At 36.1% G+C, this 20505-nt stretch overlaps 1 protein-coding gene across 2 annotated transcripts in view; it reads left to right on the plus strand.

Moving 5' to 3' along the window:
- The first annotated feature begins 14 nt into the window (after nucleotides 1–14).
- PDE7A (phosphodiesterase 7A) overlaps nucleotides 15–20505 on the plus strand; it is a 126451-nt gene continuing 105960 nt past the window's right edge. For both annotated transcript variants that reach the window (XR_001885311.1, XM_017870786.1), the window contains exon 1: nucleotides 15–202. Coding sequence is in view for 1 of the 2 variants with exons in the window: in XM_017870786.1 (XP_017726275.1) it covers nucleotides 65–202 (138 nt within the window). In the remaining variant the exon portion in view is untranslated. The remainder of the gene's footprint in view (nucleotides 203–20505) is intronic.

The following is a 20505-nucleotide window of genomic DNA, read 5'->3' on the forward strand; positions in this document are numbered from 1 at the left end:
CCAGTGCAGGGGCCGGCGGCCGCGGCAGGGCGGGCGCCGCGCGGAGGCAGGGCGGGTGTATTCAATGGAAGTATGTTACCAGCTGCCGGTACTGCCCCTGGACAGGCCGGTCCCCCAGCACGTCCTCAGCCGCCGAGGAGCCATCAGCTTCAGCTCCAGCTCCGCGCTCTTCGGCTGCCCCAATCCCCGGCAGCTCTCTCAGGTAATCGCCGCCGCCGGTCCTACACTTAGGGGCTTCTCTCTTTTGTTTCCCTCTGCCCACCCAGCTTCACCTCCGCGACATCCCCCAGCCCGCGCATTGTCCATTGTCTGGGGATTTCTAGGCTGGCCTTTCGATTGGAGAGCCTTTTCTTTGAATCCTCCTGGCTGTCCCCCCTCAGTTTTCCAGCCTCCCCAAAACCCCACACTAGTGGGCTCCAGGGTCCTCTCATCAGACCCTCCCCAGGCTTGTCACCCTCCGTGCTCAGCAGTTTAAGCCTCAGGAATGACCGCCCTCCTCTTTTTCGGTCTGGAAGTTGAGTCTTTATTTCTTAGTTGTGGCCTTTGAGTACACCTGTGCTCCCCCGCCTTGCAACATACCTGTCCCCCCCTCCCATACACACACCTGTATGGGGTTCGCGCCTCTCCTCCCCCAGCTCCCGCGCACCCCGCGGCGCTCGCCTGGTCCTGCGGTTCTCTCTGAACAATAGGCCTAGATGCCCCGTGGCTGTCGTCTCCCTGACTCCTTCGTTTCTGTGGTTAGGCTGTACTGGGTATCAGAGGAACAAGTCTGCAAAGTTCATAGCCAGGATTCAGTTTTGTTTTTAATTTGATAAGGAGATTTTAGGAGAGAAACTACTGATGTGCACTCATGGGAAGACTTTGAGTGGTCCAATACCAGTTGCTCCTGAACATTTCTGTTTTTTTCCTGTGGTGATGCCGTTGGTCCACTTCCTTAGATTTGGCTAATTTTGATTGCCAGACTTAAAACAGAGGGGTAAAAAGAATTTTGTTTACATCTGAACTGAATGCCTTCACTTTCTGCTGGCAGAAGTTATGGCTAATGATCACTTTTAAAATCAGATTTTTCCTGTTGGTTAATATTATCTTTTGTGGGAGTGTATGTTCTCTCTCCAGTTGTATATGAGCAAGGTGTGTGTGTGTGTGTGTTTGCAGGTAGTGTGGACAGCACTTGGTAGTGTAATAAGTGTCTAGTAAATATTTGTCATTTACTTCTTTGCCTAAAGTGGTTGTAGAAGGAGCAAGAGCCTATGTTTGGGTTTCTCTGTGAATCCTTTTTATCTAAACTAAAACTTACTTCACAGCACAAAGTAGTATGCTAATGAAGTCAGAGCAGACTTGTGAAAATTACTATAATGTGTCATTTAGAATAATATTACATGGTTATTTATTTTGAAGGTTAGACCTGTGATCTGCCTTTTTAGTACCACTTAAAGCATGTTCAGATTCCAGAATTAATGTTGAGGAAATATTAATGCACTGCTGAAGAAGGTTTTTAATAGTAGTAGTTAAAGATTTTAATGAAAGTAACGTTTTTCACTTCTAAATATTATTTTACTTCCTCAGATCAGCAGGCACATGACTAGCAACTCATTTCCAGTTATATCTGAATAATAAAGGCAATCACTGATTATTTATACAATTATAAATTATGAATAAAGTTCTTGTGCTCTCTGAGGAGAAAATGAATGAGAAGGAAGATTCCAAGGGATTAAAATGAAGCTGATGCCAGGGGTTTTTCCTGATGTCTTAATTAATCCACAGAGACCAATTTTAAGCTCCACTTCTTGGTTCATTTTTCTAGCCTTAGGTTTAAATGGGTAATGGAATTTTAAAAATATGATTGTGGCAGATGAAGCAAATATTGTAGAGTTACACCATATTTTACTAACCCTTACAACTTTTTAAAAAATTTCTGAACCCCAAAGTGAAGTATACAGGAACTTAAACTTTAGACAGAAATTTTCCTCAATTAACACTTTTTTTTTCTATTAACATTGTGGTAAATGTAAACTTAGTGGATGCTGAGATGGACATACTTATCATTATCAAGACTTTGTGTATCATTTACTAATAAAGCATATGTTGATATTGGTTTCTTTAGGCCTAGATGGGAATTTGTAATAGGAAAAAGAAAGGAGACAGAAAATCTTGGAATCCTGCTCAGAGCTTGTAAAATAAGCATTTGGTTTAATCAAATGCTTTCTTTACCCTTAAATTTTAGTTCCTAAACCTGAATGTACAGAAGTTATAAAAGTTTAACAGGTTTGTAATTGCTAAGAGGCTTAGGGAAAAAAAAACACCTCCCCTTTTTTTTCCCCCCAAAAAAGACTTTAAGTAAAATAATTACAGTTTTTGTACTTTAAAATATGCCTAAAACTGGCAACCTTCCTTTTCATTTCCTTATTGTCACCATAGTATTGGAGCCCAGCTCATAGTAGGTACTTAATAAATATTTGTTGAATGAATGAATAGGTAATGAAATTATCTCTGAGCATCAGTTTTAAGTATGAAGACAATACGGGAGCATGAAGGTACAGCACAAATTCTTTTATCCAAAACTTGGTTTGGAACTTGTAACTGCAGACCTTAACAGTTCCAGTAATACACAGAAAAGACTGAGTGACCAGAATTGATTTGGAGATCGTCTCAAAGCCAGTGTGTTTTAGGCAAAGTTCTGACACAACTTGTTTTCCAAGTAGCAGCAAATTTGAAGTGGGGTGGGAGGCTGCCAGAGTCAGTTCACACTGACAGCAGCAAAGGTTGACAGCAGACACACCAAAAGCCAGGGGTCAGAAGAAAAACTCTTCGAAGCAAAACTCTTCGAAGCCAGCAACTTTTACAAGCACCCTGGAACATTTAGTTCAGGGGCTTGAGTGTTATACAACACAATAAGTTTTAGTCAGAATAATGTTAATAGAGCCTGTTTTTTAAAGTTGAAAGATTTGTACTGTTTTGTTTTGTTTTGTTTTGTTTTTTGAAAGATTTCCATGCCAAAGAGTTTAAGTATTGGTGCTAAAATGGACAAGCTTGAGTTACCTGGAAAATTCATTTACGTGGAACACCAGATCTTCCAAGGGTGCCAAGTAAATGAGGCATTAATTTTTTGTTTTAAAGTAGGACGTATACTATTTCAAATGGTTAATATGAGTTTTTTGAATTAGTGAATGATAAAGTAGGTGAAGCTTGTTCTTTGTCGTTTTTGGATATCTGTTGTTGAGAGCTGAGTTTAAAGATTTGTCTTTGAGAATAACATTCGTATTTGGAAAAAAATATTGTGGAGGCAGAAATTGTGTCTTGTTCACCATCATATCTATGGTACTTTGCATAGGTAGGTTCTTGGTAGATGTGAAAGTTGAGTGAGTATATTGATGGGTATGCCAAAGCACTGCAGTTGGAATTATTCAGTCAGATTTTCTGTGCACTGGAAGCAAATCTTATATGGGTTAGAAATTTGAGTTTTAATTTTTAGAAATCTATCATTAATTTATATTATTTCTAAGTTAGCATTTGTCTTTTTTTTTTTAAAGAAATACTTCACAAATATGTACTCATAGAATACCTTCTTGTGAGTGAGGCTCCTTGTGTTACGTGTTGAGAATATGTAAGGAATTACAGGCTGAGCATCCCTAGTCTGAAAATCCAAAATGCCCTCAAATGGAAACTTTCTGAGTGCTGACACAGAGACAGAGATTCTGCTGTTATTTTTTGCTGTTGAGCAGCTGATGCAGGTATTCTGGGGCTGCTACTGTGCTGCCTAGTTACCCTAAACACAGTATTTTCTCACTGTATTAATGGTATGTCATATTGTTTACCATTAAGTTCTTTTTGTGTGAGTAAGTGTGAGAAGTGATTGCTTATCACTAGCATATAAATTCAGAGTCAGAAATGATGGTGATGCCAAACAAGTATGGATCGACCACATGGGTGATGAGATCGTCTACATGGGTGATGAGATGCCTTTGCTTTCTGGTGGGTCAGTGTACACAAACCTTGTTTCATGCACAGAATTATTTAAAAGAGTGTGTAAAATTACCTTCAGGCTATGTGTATAAGGTGTATATAAAATCTAAATGATCTTTGTGTTTAGACTTGGGTCCTATCTCCGAGATAGCTCATGATGTATACACAAATACCAAAAAAGTCTGAAATCCAAAACACTCCTGGTCCCAAGCATTTTGGATAGTGATACTGAGCCTGTAGTAGTTTTTTGTTGTTGTTGTCTTAATCGTTTTTAACACTGCCAGCCTAACCAAGTTTTCCTTTGTATGCATACTCTTCCTTATACACAACCATTTTTCAACTACAGTCATTATTTCCATTCTCTCTTTAGCAGTGTTCTTAGTATATGACAAATTATCCAGGTCCTGTGAGTGCCAGAATAGTTCAAAGCACCTTCGATAAAAGTTGGTTCCTCCTTCAGGAAACTTACAGAATTGTGATAGAGAAAATGGTATGATTATATGTGGTATAATTATTATACTGGAGTTATCAAAGTGTTATGAGACGATAAGGAATGTATGCCTAAATTTCTGGTTTAAATCAGGGTTGGCCTTACGTAATCATTGAGGCTTGCTTAGGCCGAGGACTGAAGGTTAAGCAGTTGTTTCTAGACAAATGAGTGAACGTAGCGGGAGGAGGAAGGAGGATGGCCCACGTAGATATGATCAGAGCTGTCCAGTAAAACTTTCTGTGATGATGGAAATGTTTTTGCACTATCCAATGATAGTCACTAGCCTTATGTGGCTAGTGGGCACTTGAAATGTGGCTAATATGACTGAGGAAATGAATTTTTACCTCAGTTTTATTTAAATAGCTACATATGGCTAGCAGCTATTTAGTTGGCCGAGCAGAGGTATTGTCTTACTTATAAACTAGAGTGAAGTCGTTAATCTATAAGCAACACATTCTCTGAATGTTGAACATTTTGTTTTAGGTTTTGTTGATGTATGCAAAACTTTGTTTAATAAACACCTTCATGCATGCTTGATAAAGTCTTTAAAATCACTAGAGTGGGTCAAAAGGTAAGAACATCTTTTGACATTCTCAAAAGGATCTATCCTTTGATATTACCAAAATAAGTGATCCTATGTGTTTCATTTCCAATCATATATTATTAGACATTTTATAAACATTTTGCTACTATAGTAGATGCACTGTGGTACACTGAGTTTGTTGTAAATTGCAGTAAGCAAGTGTGCTTTCTGAAGTATTGCTTGTGCTGTTTGTATTTGCTCTTTTGTGAAGTTTTATTTGCATGTCCCATGCTCATTTATAAGGGCTCTTGTCTACCCAACATCAATATATAAATGTGCATTATTCCAAATTACCGTTAGTATAATAGTTGCCTCTTTGCAAACTTAGATACAGAAGCTGATACAGTGAATAGTGTGGCCAGTGAGTGGGATACCCCAAGGGAAGTGGTTATATTTATGAGACCTTCCTACCTGTATATTCTCAAAACACCTGGTTTGTTGGGACCTTGGCTTCATTTCTGTTTTCAGAAATGCTTCATACTTTAATTCTTCATACTAAATTTAATATTACCATACTTTAGCTTTCACTTCTGAGCTAATATGTGTTTATATTTCAGATACATGCTCAAACATAATATTAATATAAATCCATAGTGTATTTGGAGTGGGAGTGTAGTTCTAACAGGGTGTTCAAATTTCTAGTTTATAGGTTGTCAGGAACACATTCAGTCTAGGAGATGTTGTTTATATGCTGAGATTTTACTGCTTTGTTGCTATGCCTAGAGTTCCATCAGCTGTACATGCTGTCTACCCAGGAATTCCTTCTTAAACACAAAAGACTGCAAGAGGTAAAATATTAAGCGCTTCACAGAAGTTATGAAGAGGGAGGGTTGCCATTCATTCTCTTTGAGGCAATTTTCAACTCTTTTCTTCTTCTCTTCCCTCCTCTTCCTTCACTGTTGACCAGAGCAGTTTTAGAGAATTGTGTTGTTTTCTGAGGATGAATATAGGGGCAAGTTTGGGAAGAGAAGAGCTGAAGAGAGGGGGAGTGGACAAAACTTAGCTTCCTTCTCATTTTTGTCTAAGATCGTAAACAGTCATTTAACTGGATTAAAGACCTAGTAAATTTAGATGATGAAGAAGTCTTACTGCATGCAGGCCCTCTTAAGGAATTTAATTTTCTTTGTTTTCTTAATTTTCTTTGTTTGATTTTATCGATCACATTTGTTTATGTGTTTATATAAAATCTATTTCTGATTTTGTTAGAAGTCTCTTGACTAAAGATCTTTTCAGATGTAGACATTCTTAAATTCCCTGTGTTCACTACAAAAAGCTCCAATTCATTTTGAATCTTCTAATTTAAAAATAATTCAAAACTTTTAGATTCTGGCAATGAAGTTGCTTATCTTTTATGTTTAATTTGAATTGAGAGAAAATTTAGACTTTATTCTCTTCCACATTTAAGTGGCTTATTCTTGCCTAAAAGTGACATAGACTTTGTTGTTTTTTTATATTGTTGCCAAACATGCTTTTCAAAAGGTTATTCACAAATAATACTTTTGCATATTTGCATTCAGGTGTAAGTGTTCATAGAATCAGCATATGAGAGGAACAAAAACTAGATTTGTAGATGAGCCTTCTAAACTTACAGGGCTTTATTTTGGCTGCTGGTAAGTTCCTTTTATAAGGGTCCTGTGCCACTGATTGTATGATTGACATCAGAAGCATCTCCTGCTTATAATTTTCTTTGAGTAGCAATTTTGGATTGCTGCTCCATGCCTCCACCTGCTGGTTGGGATGGCTGTTCATTTTCAGAAAGTGATGGCTAGAGGGAGATGGAAAAGACCAAGGTAAGTCAAGGTAGAATTTGGGGAGAAAATTAGTTTTAACTGAGATAACTAAATTTAAGCAAAGTCCGCTTTACTTGTTGGAATTTTGAGTAGAACAAACTGTAGTTCAGGACCATATAAAGTACTTGGCAAATGGTGCTTAATAAAGATGCAGTAGTTTTGCTTTAGTAGCAATTATAATTACAGCGGACCCTTGAACAATGCAGGATCCAACTCCCTGTGCAGTCAAAAATTCGCATATAACTTTTGACTCCTTAAAAACGTAACTACTAATAGCCTACTCTTGGTGAGAAGCCTTACTGATAACATACACAGGTGATTAACACAAGTTTTGCATATGTATTCTGTCTTACGATAAAGTAAGCTAGAGAAAAGAAAATATAATTAAGAATATCAGAAGTAAGAGTTTGCTATTCGTTAACTGGAGGGGGATCATTGTAAAGGTCTTCATGAACCTCATCATCTTCATGTTGAGTAGGCTGAGGAGGAAGAGGAGGGATTGGTCTGTCTCGGGTGATGCTTTGCAAGTTTTTTTAAATTTTCATAAATATTCACAAAATTTCTTAGTATATTTATTGAAAAAAATCTGCTTGTAAGTGGACCTTCGCAGTTCAAACTCATGTTGAATTGTCAACTGTATTTGTTTCTGTTTTTGGGGTAACTCCTATATGGCAGATACTTTTGATTGGTGTAGTGTTTTTTTTTGTTTTGTTTTGTTTTTGTTTTGAGACAGGGTCTTGTTCTGTCTCCCAGGCTAGAGTGCAATGGCAGTATCTCGGCTCATTGCAACCTCTGCATCCCTGCCTTAAATGACCCTCCTGAGTAACTGGGACTACAGACATGCCCCACCACGCCTGGCTAGTTTTTCTAGTTTTTGTAGAGATGGGGTTTTGCCATGTTGCCCAGGCTGGTCTGGAACTCCAGGACTCAAGTGATCCGCCCACCTTGGACTCCCAAAGTGCTGGGATTACAAGCGTAAGCCACCGTACCTGGCCCAGTTGGTGTTTTTGATCTTTACAAGAACTCTCTGAGATAAGTAGGGTTACTCCCATTTTTACCAAAGAATAAACTGAGTTTCCAGACATTAAGTTGCTCAAGGTATTATATGAACTTCCAGAAAGGCCTGTTGTGCTCCAAGACCTTCACTTTTAATCTGGCCTGCCTGATCAGGGAAGATGAGTGGACTACAGTTAGAATTTTGAGTTTACAAATTAAAAATTTTGTTGTCTTATGGATGTAGATAAGGAAAACAAATTTGACTAGTTATTTGAAGTAATAACTTTAATTCTGATCTTTTCAAATCGTATCTGGATTATTTTGTTCTAAATGCCATGTTCTAGGAGGATACAACTCAGCTAAATTGTTCTCTGAAGATAATGAGCAGGTTGGTAAGGTGATTTGAAACCATTTCTCTGAAGGAAAAAAGTCTCAGATTTTAGCCAGCAGGGATATGGATGGAGATGGAGAGCTGGCGAGAGGTGACAGAGTATTGCTGTCTTCCAGGGTTTAAAGGACTGCCATGTGAAAAAAAGGAAGAAGAGGGTTAATATGTTATAGATTTTGATTGGTTCTATGTTCTTGATTGCTGTGCACTGTTCCTACTTTGTCTTAATGGTCTCTAATTTGGAGAAGATAAAAGTTTAAAGCTGTCATTTGTTCAAGGTAACACAATTAAGTAGTGGAAATGGGTTAAACTCTAGTTCATGCTGACTCTAAAGCCTGTGTGTACTCTCTTCTACTTCCTTTTGCCACATGGGAAAAGTACGTTACTTCAGAGGGTAAAATAAGTACCAATAGCTAGGAACAGTAGGGAAATAAGGATATCTTGTGTTCAGCCATACTGGTAGTCAAAGAAATGCATACTAAAAAATGTGATACTGGCTGGGCATGGTGGTTCATGCCTATAATCTCAACACTTGTGAGGCTTAGGTGGGAGGGTTGCTTGAATTCAGGAGTTTGAGACCAGCCTAGGCAACACAGAGAGATCCTGTCTCTACAAAAAAAATTAAAAAATTAGCCAGGCATGGTGACACGTGCTTGTAGTCCCAGCTAAGCTGGAGGCTGAGGTAGGAGGATCTCTTGAGCCCGGGAGGTCATGGCTGCAGTGAGTTGTGATCACGCTACACTACACTGCAGCCAAAGTGAGTTTATAGTTTGAAGGTTACACATACACAATATTAGTAAGATTTTAAAAATTAATACTTAAATTAGTATTTTTGCTTGATAATTTGCTTTTGGGAATCTATTCTGAGGACATGACTAAAATGTAGATAAAGGTTAATCTTCAAGTTTATTCATCTCATTATCACTGTGAAAAACTGGAAACATAATTTACAAATGATTAAATAGATTATAGTATTATGTAGTATAGTATTTTTCATTATTTCTGTATTATGTCGGCACTTAAATGCCTTAAAGAATTTAAATGATATATAAAAATGTAGTTTACAAATGGCTTGATGGATTCTAGTGTTATTTCTATATTGTGTACCCACTAAAATGATTTGAAGAATTTGAAGAATCTTTAATTGCATGGAAGAAATGCTAGCAACATAATTAAGTGAAGAAAAAACCCAGAGTATCTACAGATTATCTTAATTATGTTTAAAAAAATAAATCACAAAATACGTATATATCTATATACCATGCATGCTTGCCAAAAAATAAAAAAAAAGCCAGATGTATCCCAGAATGCTAACTGAAGCTATCTCTGGATGGTGAAATTATAAGTAATTTTTAACTTCTTTATAATTGTATGTAACTTTATTGATATTCTTGTGTTAATGTAAATCTCTTCTTTAACCAAATTAATTTAGGACTAATAAGTCAAGTGAGTTGTATTTGAACCCAGATCTTTGGCAAAGCTGTTCATACAGGGTAGGCAGCTCATGAGATTATAAATTTTCAACCAGTGACTGTTGAGACAGCAGCTTGAAAGATATTTAGATAAGGATAGTCTCAAGGGATTGACTGATTTCTTCCGCCTTCATGATTCTGTGTGTTTTTTTTTTTTGGTAAGTCATATATATGCATGACATGACAGGTACACTTGCATAGCTCTGATTATTGTAAAGTAATTTTACTTTCCATGGGAGATCCTGGGAGGTAAAATTAAATGTAGTTACTGTTTTGAAGAAGACCTATTTGATGACAATTGATGAAGAGTTCTTTAACAATGGCACTGGTGGAAGGAAGAGAGAGAAAGTTAGGAGTTAGGTCCTAGGAACTGATTTGCTTTGGGAGGTAAAAAGTATTCCTACTTTTTTAGTTTGGAAAGACCAGGTAGATGATAAAGCTAGTAACAAAATGCAAATAGGAAGAAGAGGCAGGTTTGTTTTCTTTCTTCTTTCAAAACAAATGTGTGTATTTGTAGAGGGGAGTTCATAAGTTTACTTTGAATATGTAGAGTTCAAGTGTCTGAACATCCAGGTGAAGATGTCCAATAGGAAGATGAGCACTAATGATATATTCTGACCTTTAGTACAAGGATTTTGAAACATTTTGCTCATATATCCCTTCAAAGAACTGGAAAACAAAAGACTATGTACCTTCTCCCACATCTTGAGTTTTCATCTGAGTTTTAATATCTGTAAATGATGTAATTTCTGGTGGTGGTGTTCAAATCACAATTTTAAATGTGTATGAGGGGATTTTTAACAATTCATGAAAAAATATATGAACAGACTTAATTTTGACAGAATTTTTTATAGTCTTTTTTTCTCTTTGAACTCTATTTTTGTTTTACTTTCTCTGCCTATTATCCTAATGTATACTTTTATGCTGGAAAGCATTTTTATCAATCATGTTATATTTTCTCTTATTTTGTTTTACTTTCTTTACATATTATCCTAATATATTCTTTTAAGCTACAAAGCATTTTATCCATCATGTGATATTTTCTGCAACAAAAGGAAATTCATTCATGAATTTAATAGATGGGAATAAAAGTGCTTTATTTTAATGGTCCCTCAGTTCTGAGTTCTATGGACAGTTATAATACAAAAATAGGAAAATTGTATATGTCCATAATGCCCTGTGTCAAATTTATTTTGGACTGAGTTATCACTTCAGTCATAGCCAGTAGACAATCAAAACAACATATGTTAATTACAAATTTTAGTAAGTATTAAAGTAAAATTTTGTCAGAAATGCGTTTTCAGTGGGATAGATGGGGCTGGTTTATTTCAGTTTTATCCATTTATAAATATTACTAGAAAAGATGGGGTTCTGCTTGAATCTGTTCCTTTTTTACTTTAATATTTGAAAGTATTGAGAAACCTCACTTATGAATTTAGATGGTTATTAAATTTAGATGAATTTAGAATTTAGATGGTTATTAAAAAGTGCTTTATATTGCTTTATATTAGTAGTATCACCCATTCTTCTAGGTTGTATGCATAAAACAAAATAATCCATAATCAAATTATTTTAATACTTATGTCAGGTAGCAACTGGATTTGATTCTCCTTTCATTTTCATGGAAGTGGTGACACCTTGATTTGAAAAGAACCCTGAACTTAAAATAAATGTTAAAAAAAAAAAAAAAGAAGGTGTCGGTGTTTTAGAGTAATTAACTTTCTCAACATGAATATATTGAAATGTCCTTTTGGCCACCTGGATGTTTTTAGCCCAAAGACAGTACTCCACAGCAAGTTTCAGAAAGTGTGAGAGTTACAGTTCTCTTTTATGAAGTGGCAGAGGGGAAAGAGGTAAAGGGAAAGAGGAAGGAGAAGTAAAGGAAAACAGACATGCTGTGTCAGCAGAATGGTTCTAGAAAATTGTACAGATGGAAATTGAGAACATAATCATCACTTCTCTTGAAATTCTCCATGCTCATACACTTCCAGGGGTATGCATGACCCAATTTGTAGACTGCTGGTTTACTGTATTCCCTTTGTTACTTGTTGCTGTATTTTACTGCTCTCCATAGGTATTCAGAAATAATACCTTATACGTCTGTTATTTTTTTTTCTAGGTTTTTGATTGCTACTAGTTCTGGGTTTCCATACTTCATCACTGTATGGAATCAGAATGTCAGTGCTTGAAAGGGACTTTATAAATAATTCCATTCTCAACATTTCAGAAATTTAGCGACTGAGGCTCAGAAGATGAAGTGATATGTCCCAGGTTACACAGTAAGAGAGTGGAGAAGTTAGGGCTTTCAATTTAGTTCTTCCAACTTTTAATCTGTTGCTTTTCTCACTGTATTCCCTGCTTCCTTATAAAAGGATTGAGCTGTAGGAGTTCTTTTAGTTGCCGTCTTTCTTTAATGGATGTTATTTGGGTGGCATATCTTCTTTAATACACTGAAACTGTCTGTTTGTGGCCCAGTAATCATGTGAAAAAGTTAAGAGTACAAACACACTGAGTTCTAAAAATATCTAGTTACTTTTAATTAACATATAATCACAGGTAAAGCAAAGCCATTATCAAAAGTATAATAGGTCATTTGGGAAGATAGCATTTGATTTGTTGAAATGTGATTTATGTGCAACTTAACCTTTTATAAAGAAAGACATATCTCACTCACCTTTAAAAATTAACTTATGAATGAAGCCTTTTTCACCTTGGGGAACCAAAGTTAATATTCATAACATACAGCAAGCTCACTCTCTAGCACTGTTATGTATGAAATGGTGAGTAGTGGAAGTTTTTCGTAATTTAAATTTTTTAAAATTTTATTTTTTGTGTAAATTCTTCATAGTGAATATATATTTTAAGAAAACAATGAAGTTTTCTAAAAGTAAAATGAAAAGATTATTTATTTTTAACAAGGATAATACAGTCAAATCCCCAAGAGTATAAGACTACTCAGTAGAGAATTAGCAAAAGACTCAAGCAGTTCCGAGAAGAAATATAAATGTAGAAAAACATGTATAGCTTATCTAATAATAAAGGAAATGCAAGTAAAAGATGGTTTGGCTTTGTTTTGTTTTGGCAGAAGAGTACCTTCATATTGGTGAAGACTGACAAAATCCACTGTTGGGAAGGATATAAGAAAATGAGTAATTTTATATGTGGAGTTGGAGTATCATTGGAGTCAACCTTTTGAGAGGACAGAAGGTCTATGCTATGCAAATGAAAATTTTAAATTAGAATACTGCCCTTTCTGCAGATCTGGAATTTGTCCAAAGGGGCAATTGCAAAACTTTGCTAAGATATATGTATACAGATTTTTGGTAACAGTTTGCAACATTGGTAATGATAGATATTTTAATTCATTTCAGTGCTTCTCTGGGGGCGGGGGATGGGATAAATTATGGGTATTTTAATTCAACAGAAAACTCTGTATCCAATAAAATAATGCCAAATAGCCATATTTGTCATAGAAAGATAGACATAACAATTTTGGGGGAAAAAACTAGTTGCAAAATGGCATACCTGTCAATCTAACAGACATGCCATTTAATGCAGCTTTCTACATCTGTATTTTTGGATAAAATCATGGAAGATATTATATATCAATGTGTGAAAACATCCAAATCTGGAAGGTTATTCAGTATAATGTTAACGGTGGCTATCTTTGGGTAGTGAGATTTCTGATAATTTTTACCATTTTTGTACTTATGTGATTTTTTTTTAAAACAATGAAAATATACCCATTTCAGAAATCAACAAAGCTATTTTTTGAAATCTTCCCATTAAAAAAGTAACATGTCTGTTAGTCAGAATATCATATAAGTGGAATTTTTAAATTATAAAGAGACTGAGGTCTAGTTAGTTAGTAGTTTAATAAGTTACAAGTATGTGAGTTGGAAGTGGGTTTTCACTGCCATATCCCTATGTGCCTGGCACGTAGAAGGTGTTCAGAGGGTATAGTCTGTTAAAATGAAAATAAGAGTCATGTGTCACTTAACGATGAGGATACATACTGAGAAATGCATCATTAGGCAATTTCATCGTTGTGTGAACATCATATTTACACAAATCTAGATAGCATAGCCTACCACACACCTAGGCTGTGTGGTATAGCCTATTGCTTCTAGGCTACAAACCTGTACCGCATGTTACTGTACTAGATATGTAGGAAGTTGTAACACAATGGTAAGTATTTGTGCATTTAAACATAGAAAAGATACAGTATTATAAATTTATGGGTCCACTGTTATACATGCTATTCATTGTTGAACAAAATGTAGTTATTTGGCACATGACTATATAGGGTTATAATGTTTGGAGGAATACACTGCATTCTTAATGAAAAATGAAGAAAATTAAAGTAAGTGTTACGGTGGATAGTTTACAAAAAACATTCTACCTACTTCAAAGCTGAGAAAGTAAACTTTCTGCTATCATTTAAATTAACTAAAATATTTGAGGGTCTCTCTATATGCCTAATATATTTGTAAAATCTAAAAGTTATCAAGAAAATTATGACTTAAGATCATAGAATATTACTATTAGAAGATACTGTAAAGTTCCCATAACATACAGATCAGTAAGCTGAAACTAGAGAGGTTAAAGGACACACAAAGTCATTACAGAAATCTATTCTGTTGCATGTTCCTGATTTTGACTATTCAGCCTTACGGAACACTTTTAGAACAGGAAGATTACCACTTTATAAGGCAATGCATTGTGTTTAATGGTGTAGTGGGGTTGAATAGTATTTATCAACAATTCTTGTTCACCAGGAATCTCAGAGTGTGACCTTATTTGGAGTACGAGTGAGTCTTTGCAAATGTAGTTAAGATGAGAATATATGGGATTAGGACAGGCCCTGAATTCAATGAGTGGTATCTCTGGAGTCCCAGAAACTCAGACACACTCAAGGAAGAAAATCATGTGAAGATGGAGGCAGAGATTGGAGTGATGCAGCCACCAACCGAGAACACCAAGGATTGCTGGGAGACATCAGAAACTAGAAAGGGACAAGGGCGATTCTCCTCTAAAGCCTTCAAAGGGAGCATGGTCCTGCTGACTCCTTGATTTTGGACCTTCAGCCTTCAGAACTATGGGAGAATATATTTCTGTTGTTTTAAACCACCTGATTTATGGTACTGTGTTACAGCCCTAGGAAACTATTACAGATGGTTTTGATTATTTCAAATTTATTTGTTCATTTTTTCAGTCAAATTTACTGAGCACTTATTATATGCCACGTACTCTGCTAGGCATTACAGAGATAAATAAGACATTGTTCCTGCCTTCATTCTTGGAATTTGACCCAGTAGAAAAAGTAGCTTTGTAAATAGACAATTACAATACATTTTGATGCATGTTCTCACTAGAATGGTGTATGAAGTTAAGTGATGGCACCTGAAGCTAGGAGAACCTGGAAAGTTTTTATGAAGTGAGATCTTTGTGTTTGGTTTCAAAGATAGAGTTGAAATCACCCTCCATGGGAATTCTGTTTTATTCTGCCACTGCAGTGCCATCAGTCCTACCTAGTTCAAAGCATATTTAGCCGGCTGCGGTAGCCTCTTGTCACTAGAATTCTGCCTCCACTGTTTGGTTGAAGTAATTTTTAAGATACAGTAAGATTGTGTCAGTCTATTGAAAACATCAGCGTGTTCTCATCACAGTAAAACACAATTGCAACTCCTTTTCATGATATGGCCCTACATGATCTGGTCCCTGCTAACTCTTCAATCTCTTCTCCTTTCACAGTGGTCTCCCTGCTGTTTGTGAACATGTCAGCTTTGTTCTCATCTTTGTCTTTGCCCTGGCTGTTTTCTCAGACTGAAGCTCTTCCCATAGCTTCATGTCATTTGCGTCAGCTCAGTCTTTGCAGAGGAGCCTTCCTTGGCCATCCGCTTCAAAATAGCTCCCATCCCCCATCTATCCCATTACCTGTTACACTTTCTTTATGACACACCTCACTAATTTAATTTGTATGTCTCTACCTGGCATTCACCTCCACCTCACCCCCGACCTTCACCGCCATTGAATATATGGTCAGCAGACAGGAATCCTATTTACCCTATTCACTGTTCTGTCCCTAGTGTATATCACATAGTAAGTGTTCTTTACAAAAGAATGAAGAAAAACTTACTCATTTAGTCTCATGCTTACCATGTCAGAACATATGTCACCATAACTTTCCTCTGGATGAATCCCAAATTGTATTCTTCCCACCTACCTCCTCCAAGATTCCACCTTCATCTTTATACCCTTTCTGAATTGCCCTTTGTAATATTGGAACTATCTTAATCTCTAAATATATAAATATAATATATGCAAGTCTTATTTAAGAATACATTGAAGTTTAGAAAAGTAAGGTGCCCACAGTAACACAGCTATAAGTGGTATTTCTAGGATTTAAACTTAGATCTGTCTCTAACTAAAGCTCCTCTGCTGTGCTGTTGTGGAGGCTGATGTTCTTGGTAAGTGGGAGGTATAAATCCAGAATTAGAATAGGAGCCCAGTCCATTGGAATAGAAATAGCAAACATTCATTATTTGTTTCTATAAGAAGAACTGGGTGATATTTGTTAAAAGAACCTTTAAAAAGTAACTTGAATTTTTTTTTGGACCAAAGTTAATGTATGCTTGTTATAAAATACATGGAATATATGCAAAAATATAAAGAAGAAAGTAAAGACCATCCATAGTTCTTCCACTGAGAGATAACCACTCTTAACATTGTAGAATATTTTAATCAAGTATTTTTTGTGCAGAAATATTGTGATGATTTTTATGCATAAATCTTGAATTTTGAAATCATTTCCTAATGTAATTACTAGATTAAAGCATATTGTCAAATTTGTGTCCAGAAAGATGATGCCAATTTATATTTCCAATATATTTAGTTTCCATTTCTGGAATTTGTTAAATATTAAACTTGTAATATATGTTTGTTATGAATTACCTGCTCTGTCTGTAGGCATACCTCAGATATTGTGGGTTCAGACTATCACAATAAAGCTAATAACACAATAAAGCAAGTCACGTGAGTCTTTTGGTTTCCCCATGCATATAAAAGTTATATTTGCGCTGCACTGTAGTCTATTAAGTGTACAGTAGCATTATGTCTAATAAAGACAATGTACATACTTTATTAAAAATACTTTATTGCTAAAAAAGGCTGACAGTCATCTGAGCCTTCATTAAGCTGTAATCTTTCTGCTGGTCGAGGGTCTTGCCTCAGTTGATGGCTGCTGACTGGTCAGGGTGGGAGTTACTGAAGGTTGGGTGGCTGTGGCAATTTCTTAAAATAAGACAACAATGACGTTTGCTGCATTGATGGACCTTCCCTTTCATAAAAGATTTTTCTGTAGCATGTGATAGTGTTTAATAGCATTTTATCCATAGGCAGAACTTCTTCTAAAATTGGAGTCAGTCCTCTCAAACCCTGCTTTATCAACCAAGTTTATGTAACATCCTGAATTCTTTGTTGTCATTTCAGCAGTGTTCACAGCATCTTCACCAGGAGTAAATTTCAACTCAGGAAACTACTTTCTTTGCTCATCAGTAAGAAGCAATTCCTCATTAAATTTGAGTGTTACATGGACAAGTTTCATGGCACCCCAGACAATTACAATAGTGTCATTAAAGATCACTATCACAGATCACCATAACAAATAAAATAAAACATTTGAAATATTGTGACAGTTATCAAAATGTGACATAAGAAGTGAGCAGATGCAGTTGGGAAAATGGTGCCGTAGACTTGCTAGATGCAGAGTTGCCATAGACTTTCATTTTGTTAAAAAAAAAAATGCAATATCTGAAAAGCCCAATAAAGCAAGGTATGCCTGTATCTTCTGTGAGTTGTTTCTATTGGCTCTTGTTTTTCTGTTGTCAACTTAGTATATTTTATATCAATTTTTGAATTATTTTCTATTGAAAATGAACATTCTATCATATTTGTGGGAAACATTCCATTTTTTTGGCCTTATTTTTAATGTCCTACCTGTACTGCCAAATGTTAACTGGTAAGTCTTTAGTTGCTGTAATGATGTAATAATAGGGGTAAGTTCATTGTTAATAAAAGTTTTTAGGCCGGGCGCGGTGGCTCAAGGCCTGTTAATCCCAGCACTGTTGGGAGCCGAGATGGGCGATCACGAGGTCAGGAGATGGAGACCCATCCTGGCTACGCGGTGGAAACCCGTCTACTAAAAAATACAAAAAACTAGCCGGGCGAGGTGGTGGCGCCTGTAGTCCCAGTACTCTCGGGAGGTGTAGGCAGGAGAATGCTGAGTGAACCGGGAGCGGCGCTTGCAGTGAGCTGAGATCCGGCACTGCACTCCAGCCTGGGTGACAGAGCAAGACTCCGTCTCAAAAAAAAAAAAAATAGTTTTAGTATTTTATAAATCTCCCACTTGTAAACTTTCTGTCTTTAATATATTAGTTTGATAAAGATCTTAATATATTGCATAGCTGACTGTCAGTAATTGATGACTAGTTATCTCTTCATGTTTTTAATATATGATAAAGAAAGGTGACAAGATAAATATTTTTCTAGACCTAAGAATGTGGAATGGGAGGAAAATTTTTTATGCATGTAACTGAATGTACTACAGAAGCATTCTCAGGGTTAAAGAAGTTGCCACACAATCTCCCCCTAAATCAAGTATTCTTAATTTTGTGATGTTATAGTAAGAAAAATAGAAAATAAGACCCATTTTAGACAGATTACTTTTCTAAAACTTTTAAGTTTTAAGGAGAATTTATATATCTTGGAAACATTTAAAGGGATTTTTTAAATAATATTAACATACAAGAGGACAATTTGAAGGTAAAACAGAACACAGATTACCTGAAATCTGTAGAAACATCATTGTTCAGTTTAATGTTTTCTTTGTCTCACAATGAAAATTCTCCAAATTCATTTTGGAGAAAACTTTCTGGAAGTGACTTTAAGGATTTTGTGGTTGGCCTCAGCTCATTTCTATTTGAGGTGTGGTTTTCAAACTTTGTAGAGGTTTTCCACCCTCCTCTCCCCATCAGTGGTATTTTTAAATGTCTTTATTTTAATGTTAGGACACCTTAGAGCAGGATTCAAGTGGGCTGTGCAAGAAGAACCACTGGAAATAGAAAAATGAAACTTGAGGATTTTACTTGTATTTATTTTTAACTTTAATTTTTTTGATCCTAGTTTTATTTATTTTCCATAGAGTGTTTGTGTATGTATATATAGATAGATAGATAGATAATGAGATAGATAAGATAATAAATACATTAAAATTTTGGAGACTACTGCCTCAGATAATCTGTTAATTACTATGCATTATTTCTACCTCCTCCAAACATGGGAGTGGGGGAGCCTGTGTAGAAATGTTTGTAACACTTCAAAGGGTTCTTGAAGTGCACTCATCATACCCCTAGGATACCATGTATCCCTAACTTTCTTTGCTTCCTGAGTCCAGTTGCCCTCAGCTTTTTCTCTACTGATTTATTTGACTTTATTAACCAACTCTGGTTTCAGTCCTTAAGGTTACAGCCTAGGATTAACTCTTAGCACAGTTGACCTTGTCCACTGATCTGTTCTGATTTCAGTATGTTTGGTTAGAATATGTAATTCTTAAGAGTGGACACTGTTTATTTCACTTTCGTAAGCCCAGTGCTTCATGCAAAGTAGGTATTCAGCAAACGTAGAAAGTGAATCAAACCGTTACCAAGTCCTGTCAGTGACCTAGTCCCATGGAGAGTCCAGCCGTCTGCTCTACCCACACTTCCTTCTTTTTTCTCCTTCCCACAATGCCACCCCTTTCTCTGCCATGGCATTCAGTCATTTCTGTTCTAAAGTACCATATGCCATCTCAAGGTGGCTACTGTTTTTTCTTAGGATGACAAAGGATTTCTGGAGAGCTTCTTGAAGTGGTATAGCATTCACAGTCTCTCATATAAGCTGATGGACGGCAAGGTCAGAATGAGGGGCAGGTTTCCAGCCCTTGAAGACTTTACAGAGGTCTCTGGATTTCTCCTGGGGCCTTGTTTATTCTAATAGATTGGTCCCTGTTGAGTAGTGGGATGACTGTAGGCAGCCCTTATCTTTAGTAATCTGTGGGACATAACCCCAGGTCAACATACCCTCTTTGTTTTCAACATAAAAGTATGCAACTAGAGAGTGCTAAGCCAAAAGGCAATGGTTGTGAAATTCTGCCTATTAGAAACTGTATCAGCTCATTCAGGTATGACACCATTGGTGTCCAGTAGAAATATACTGTGAACCACATATGTAATTTTTAATTTTGTTGTAGCCATATTTTAAAAAGTAAAATGAAACAGATGAAATTGATTTTATTTAACTCACTGCATGCAAAACTTTATCAATTTAACGTAATCAAAATTACAAAGGTATATATTTTACAGTTTTTAGATAAGTCTTCGAAAGTCAGTGTGTATTGTCTACTGGGAGCACATGTTGATTCTGACTATCACCATTTGAAGTATTCTATAGCTACGGATGGCTAGTGATTCTCACTGGACAGCACAGCTCTAAAAATGGACATTTACGGTACATAATATTGCTAGGGAGTCAGGGGTACCACTTCTATAATTAGACAGATTTGCAGTAGCAATATATTACAGGGTTATACACATTTCTTCCCCTTAAAAACTTAATTGTTTTGGGGAACATCAAGATACTATATAAATTGGCTCTATTTTTAGAGGGATTATATAGTTTCAAATATGAGAGGACGGCAAAGGTTTTACATTTATTTTGCTTTCTTTGGGTTGGGTTGTTTTAGTTTCTTGGTTTGGGGAGGAGGGAATTTTAACTTTAAATTGCTA

This window comes from Rhinopithecus bieti, unplaced genomic scaffold (assembly GCF_001698545.2).
Source record: "Rhinopithecus bieti isolate Rb0 unplaced genomic scaffold, ASM169854v2 scaffold_5022, whole genome shotgun sequence".
Lineage (NCBI taxonomy): Eukaryota > Metazoa > Chordata > Mammalia > Primates > Cercopithecidae > Rhinopithecus > Rhinopithecus bieti.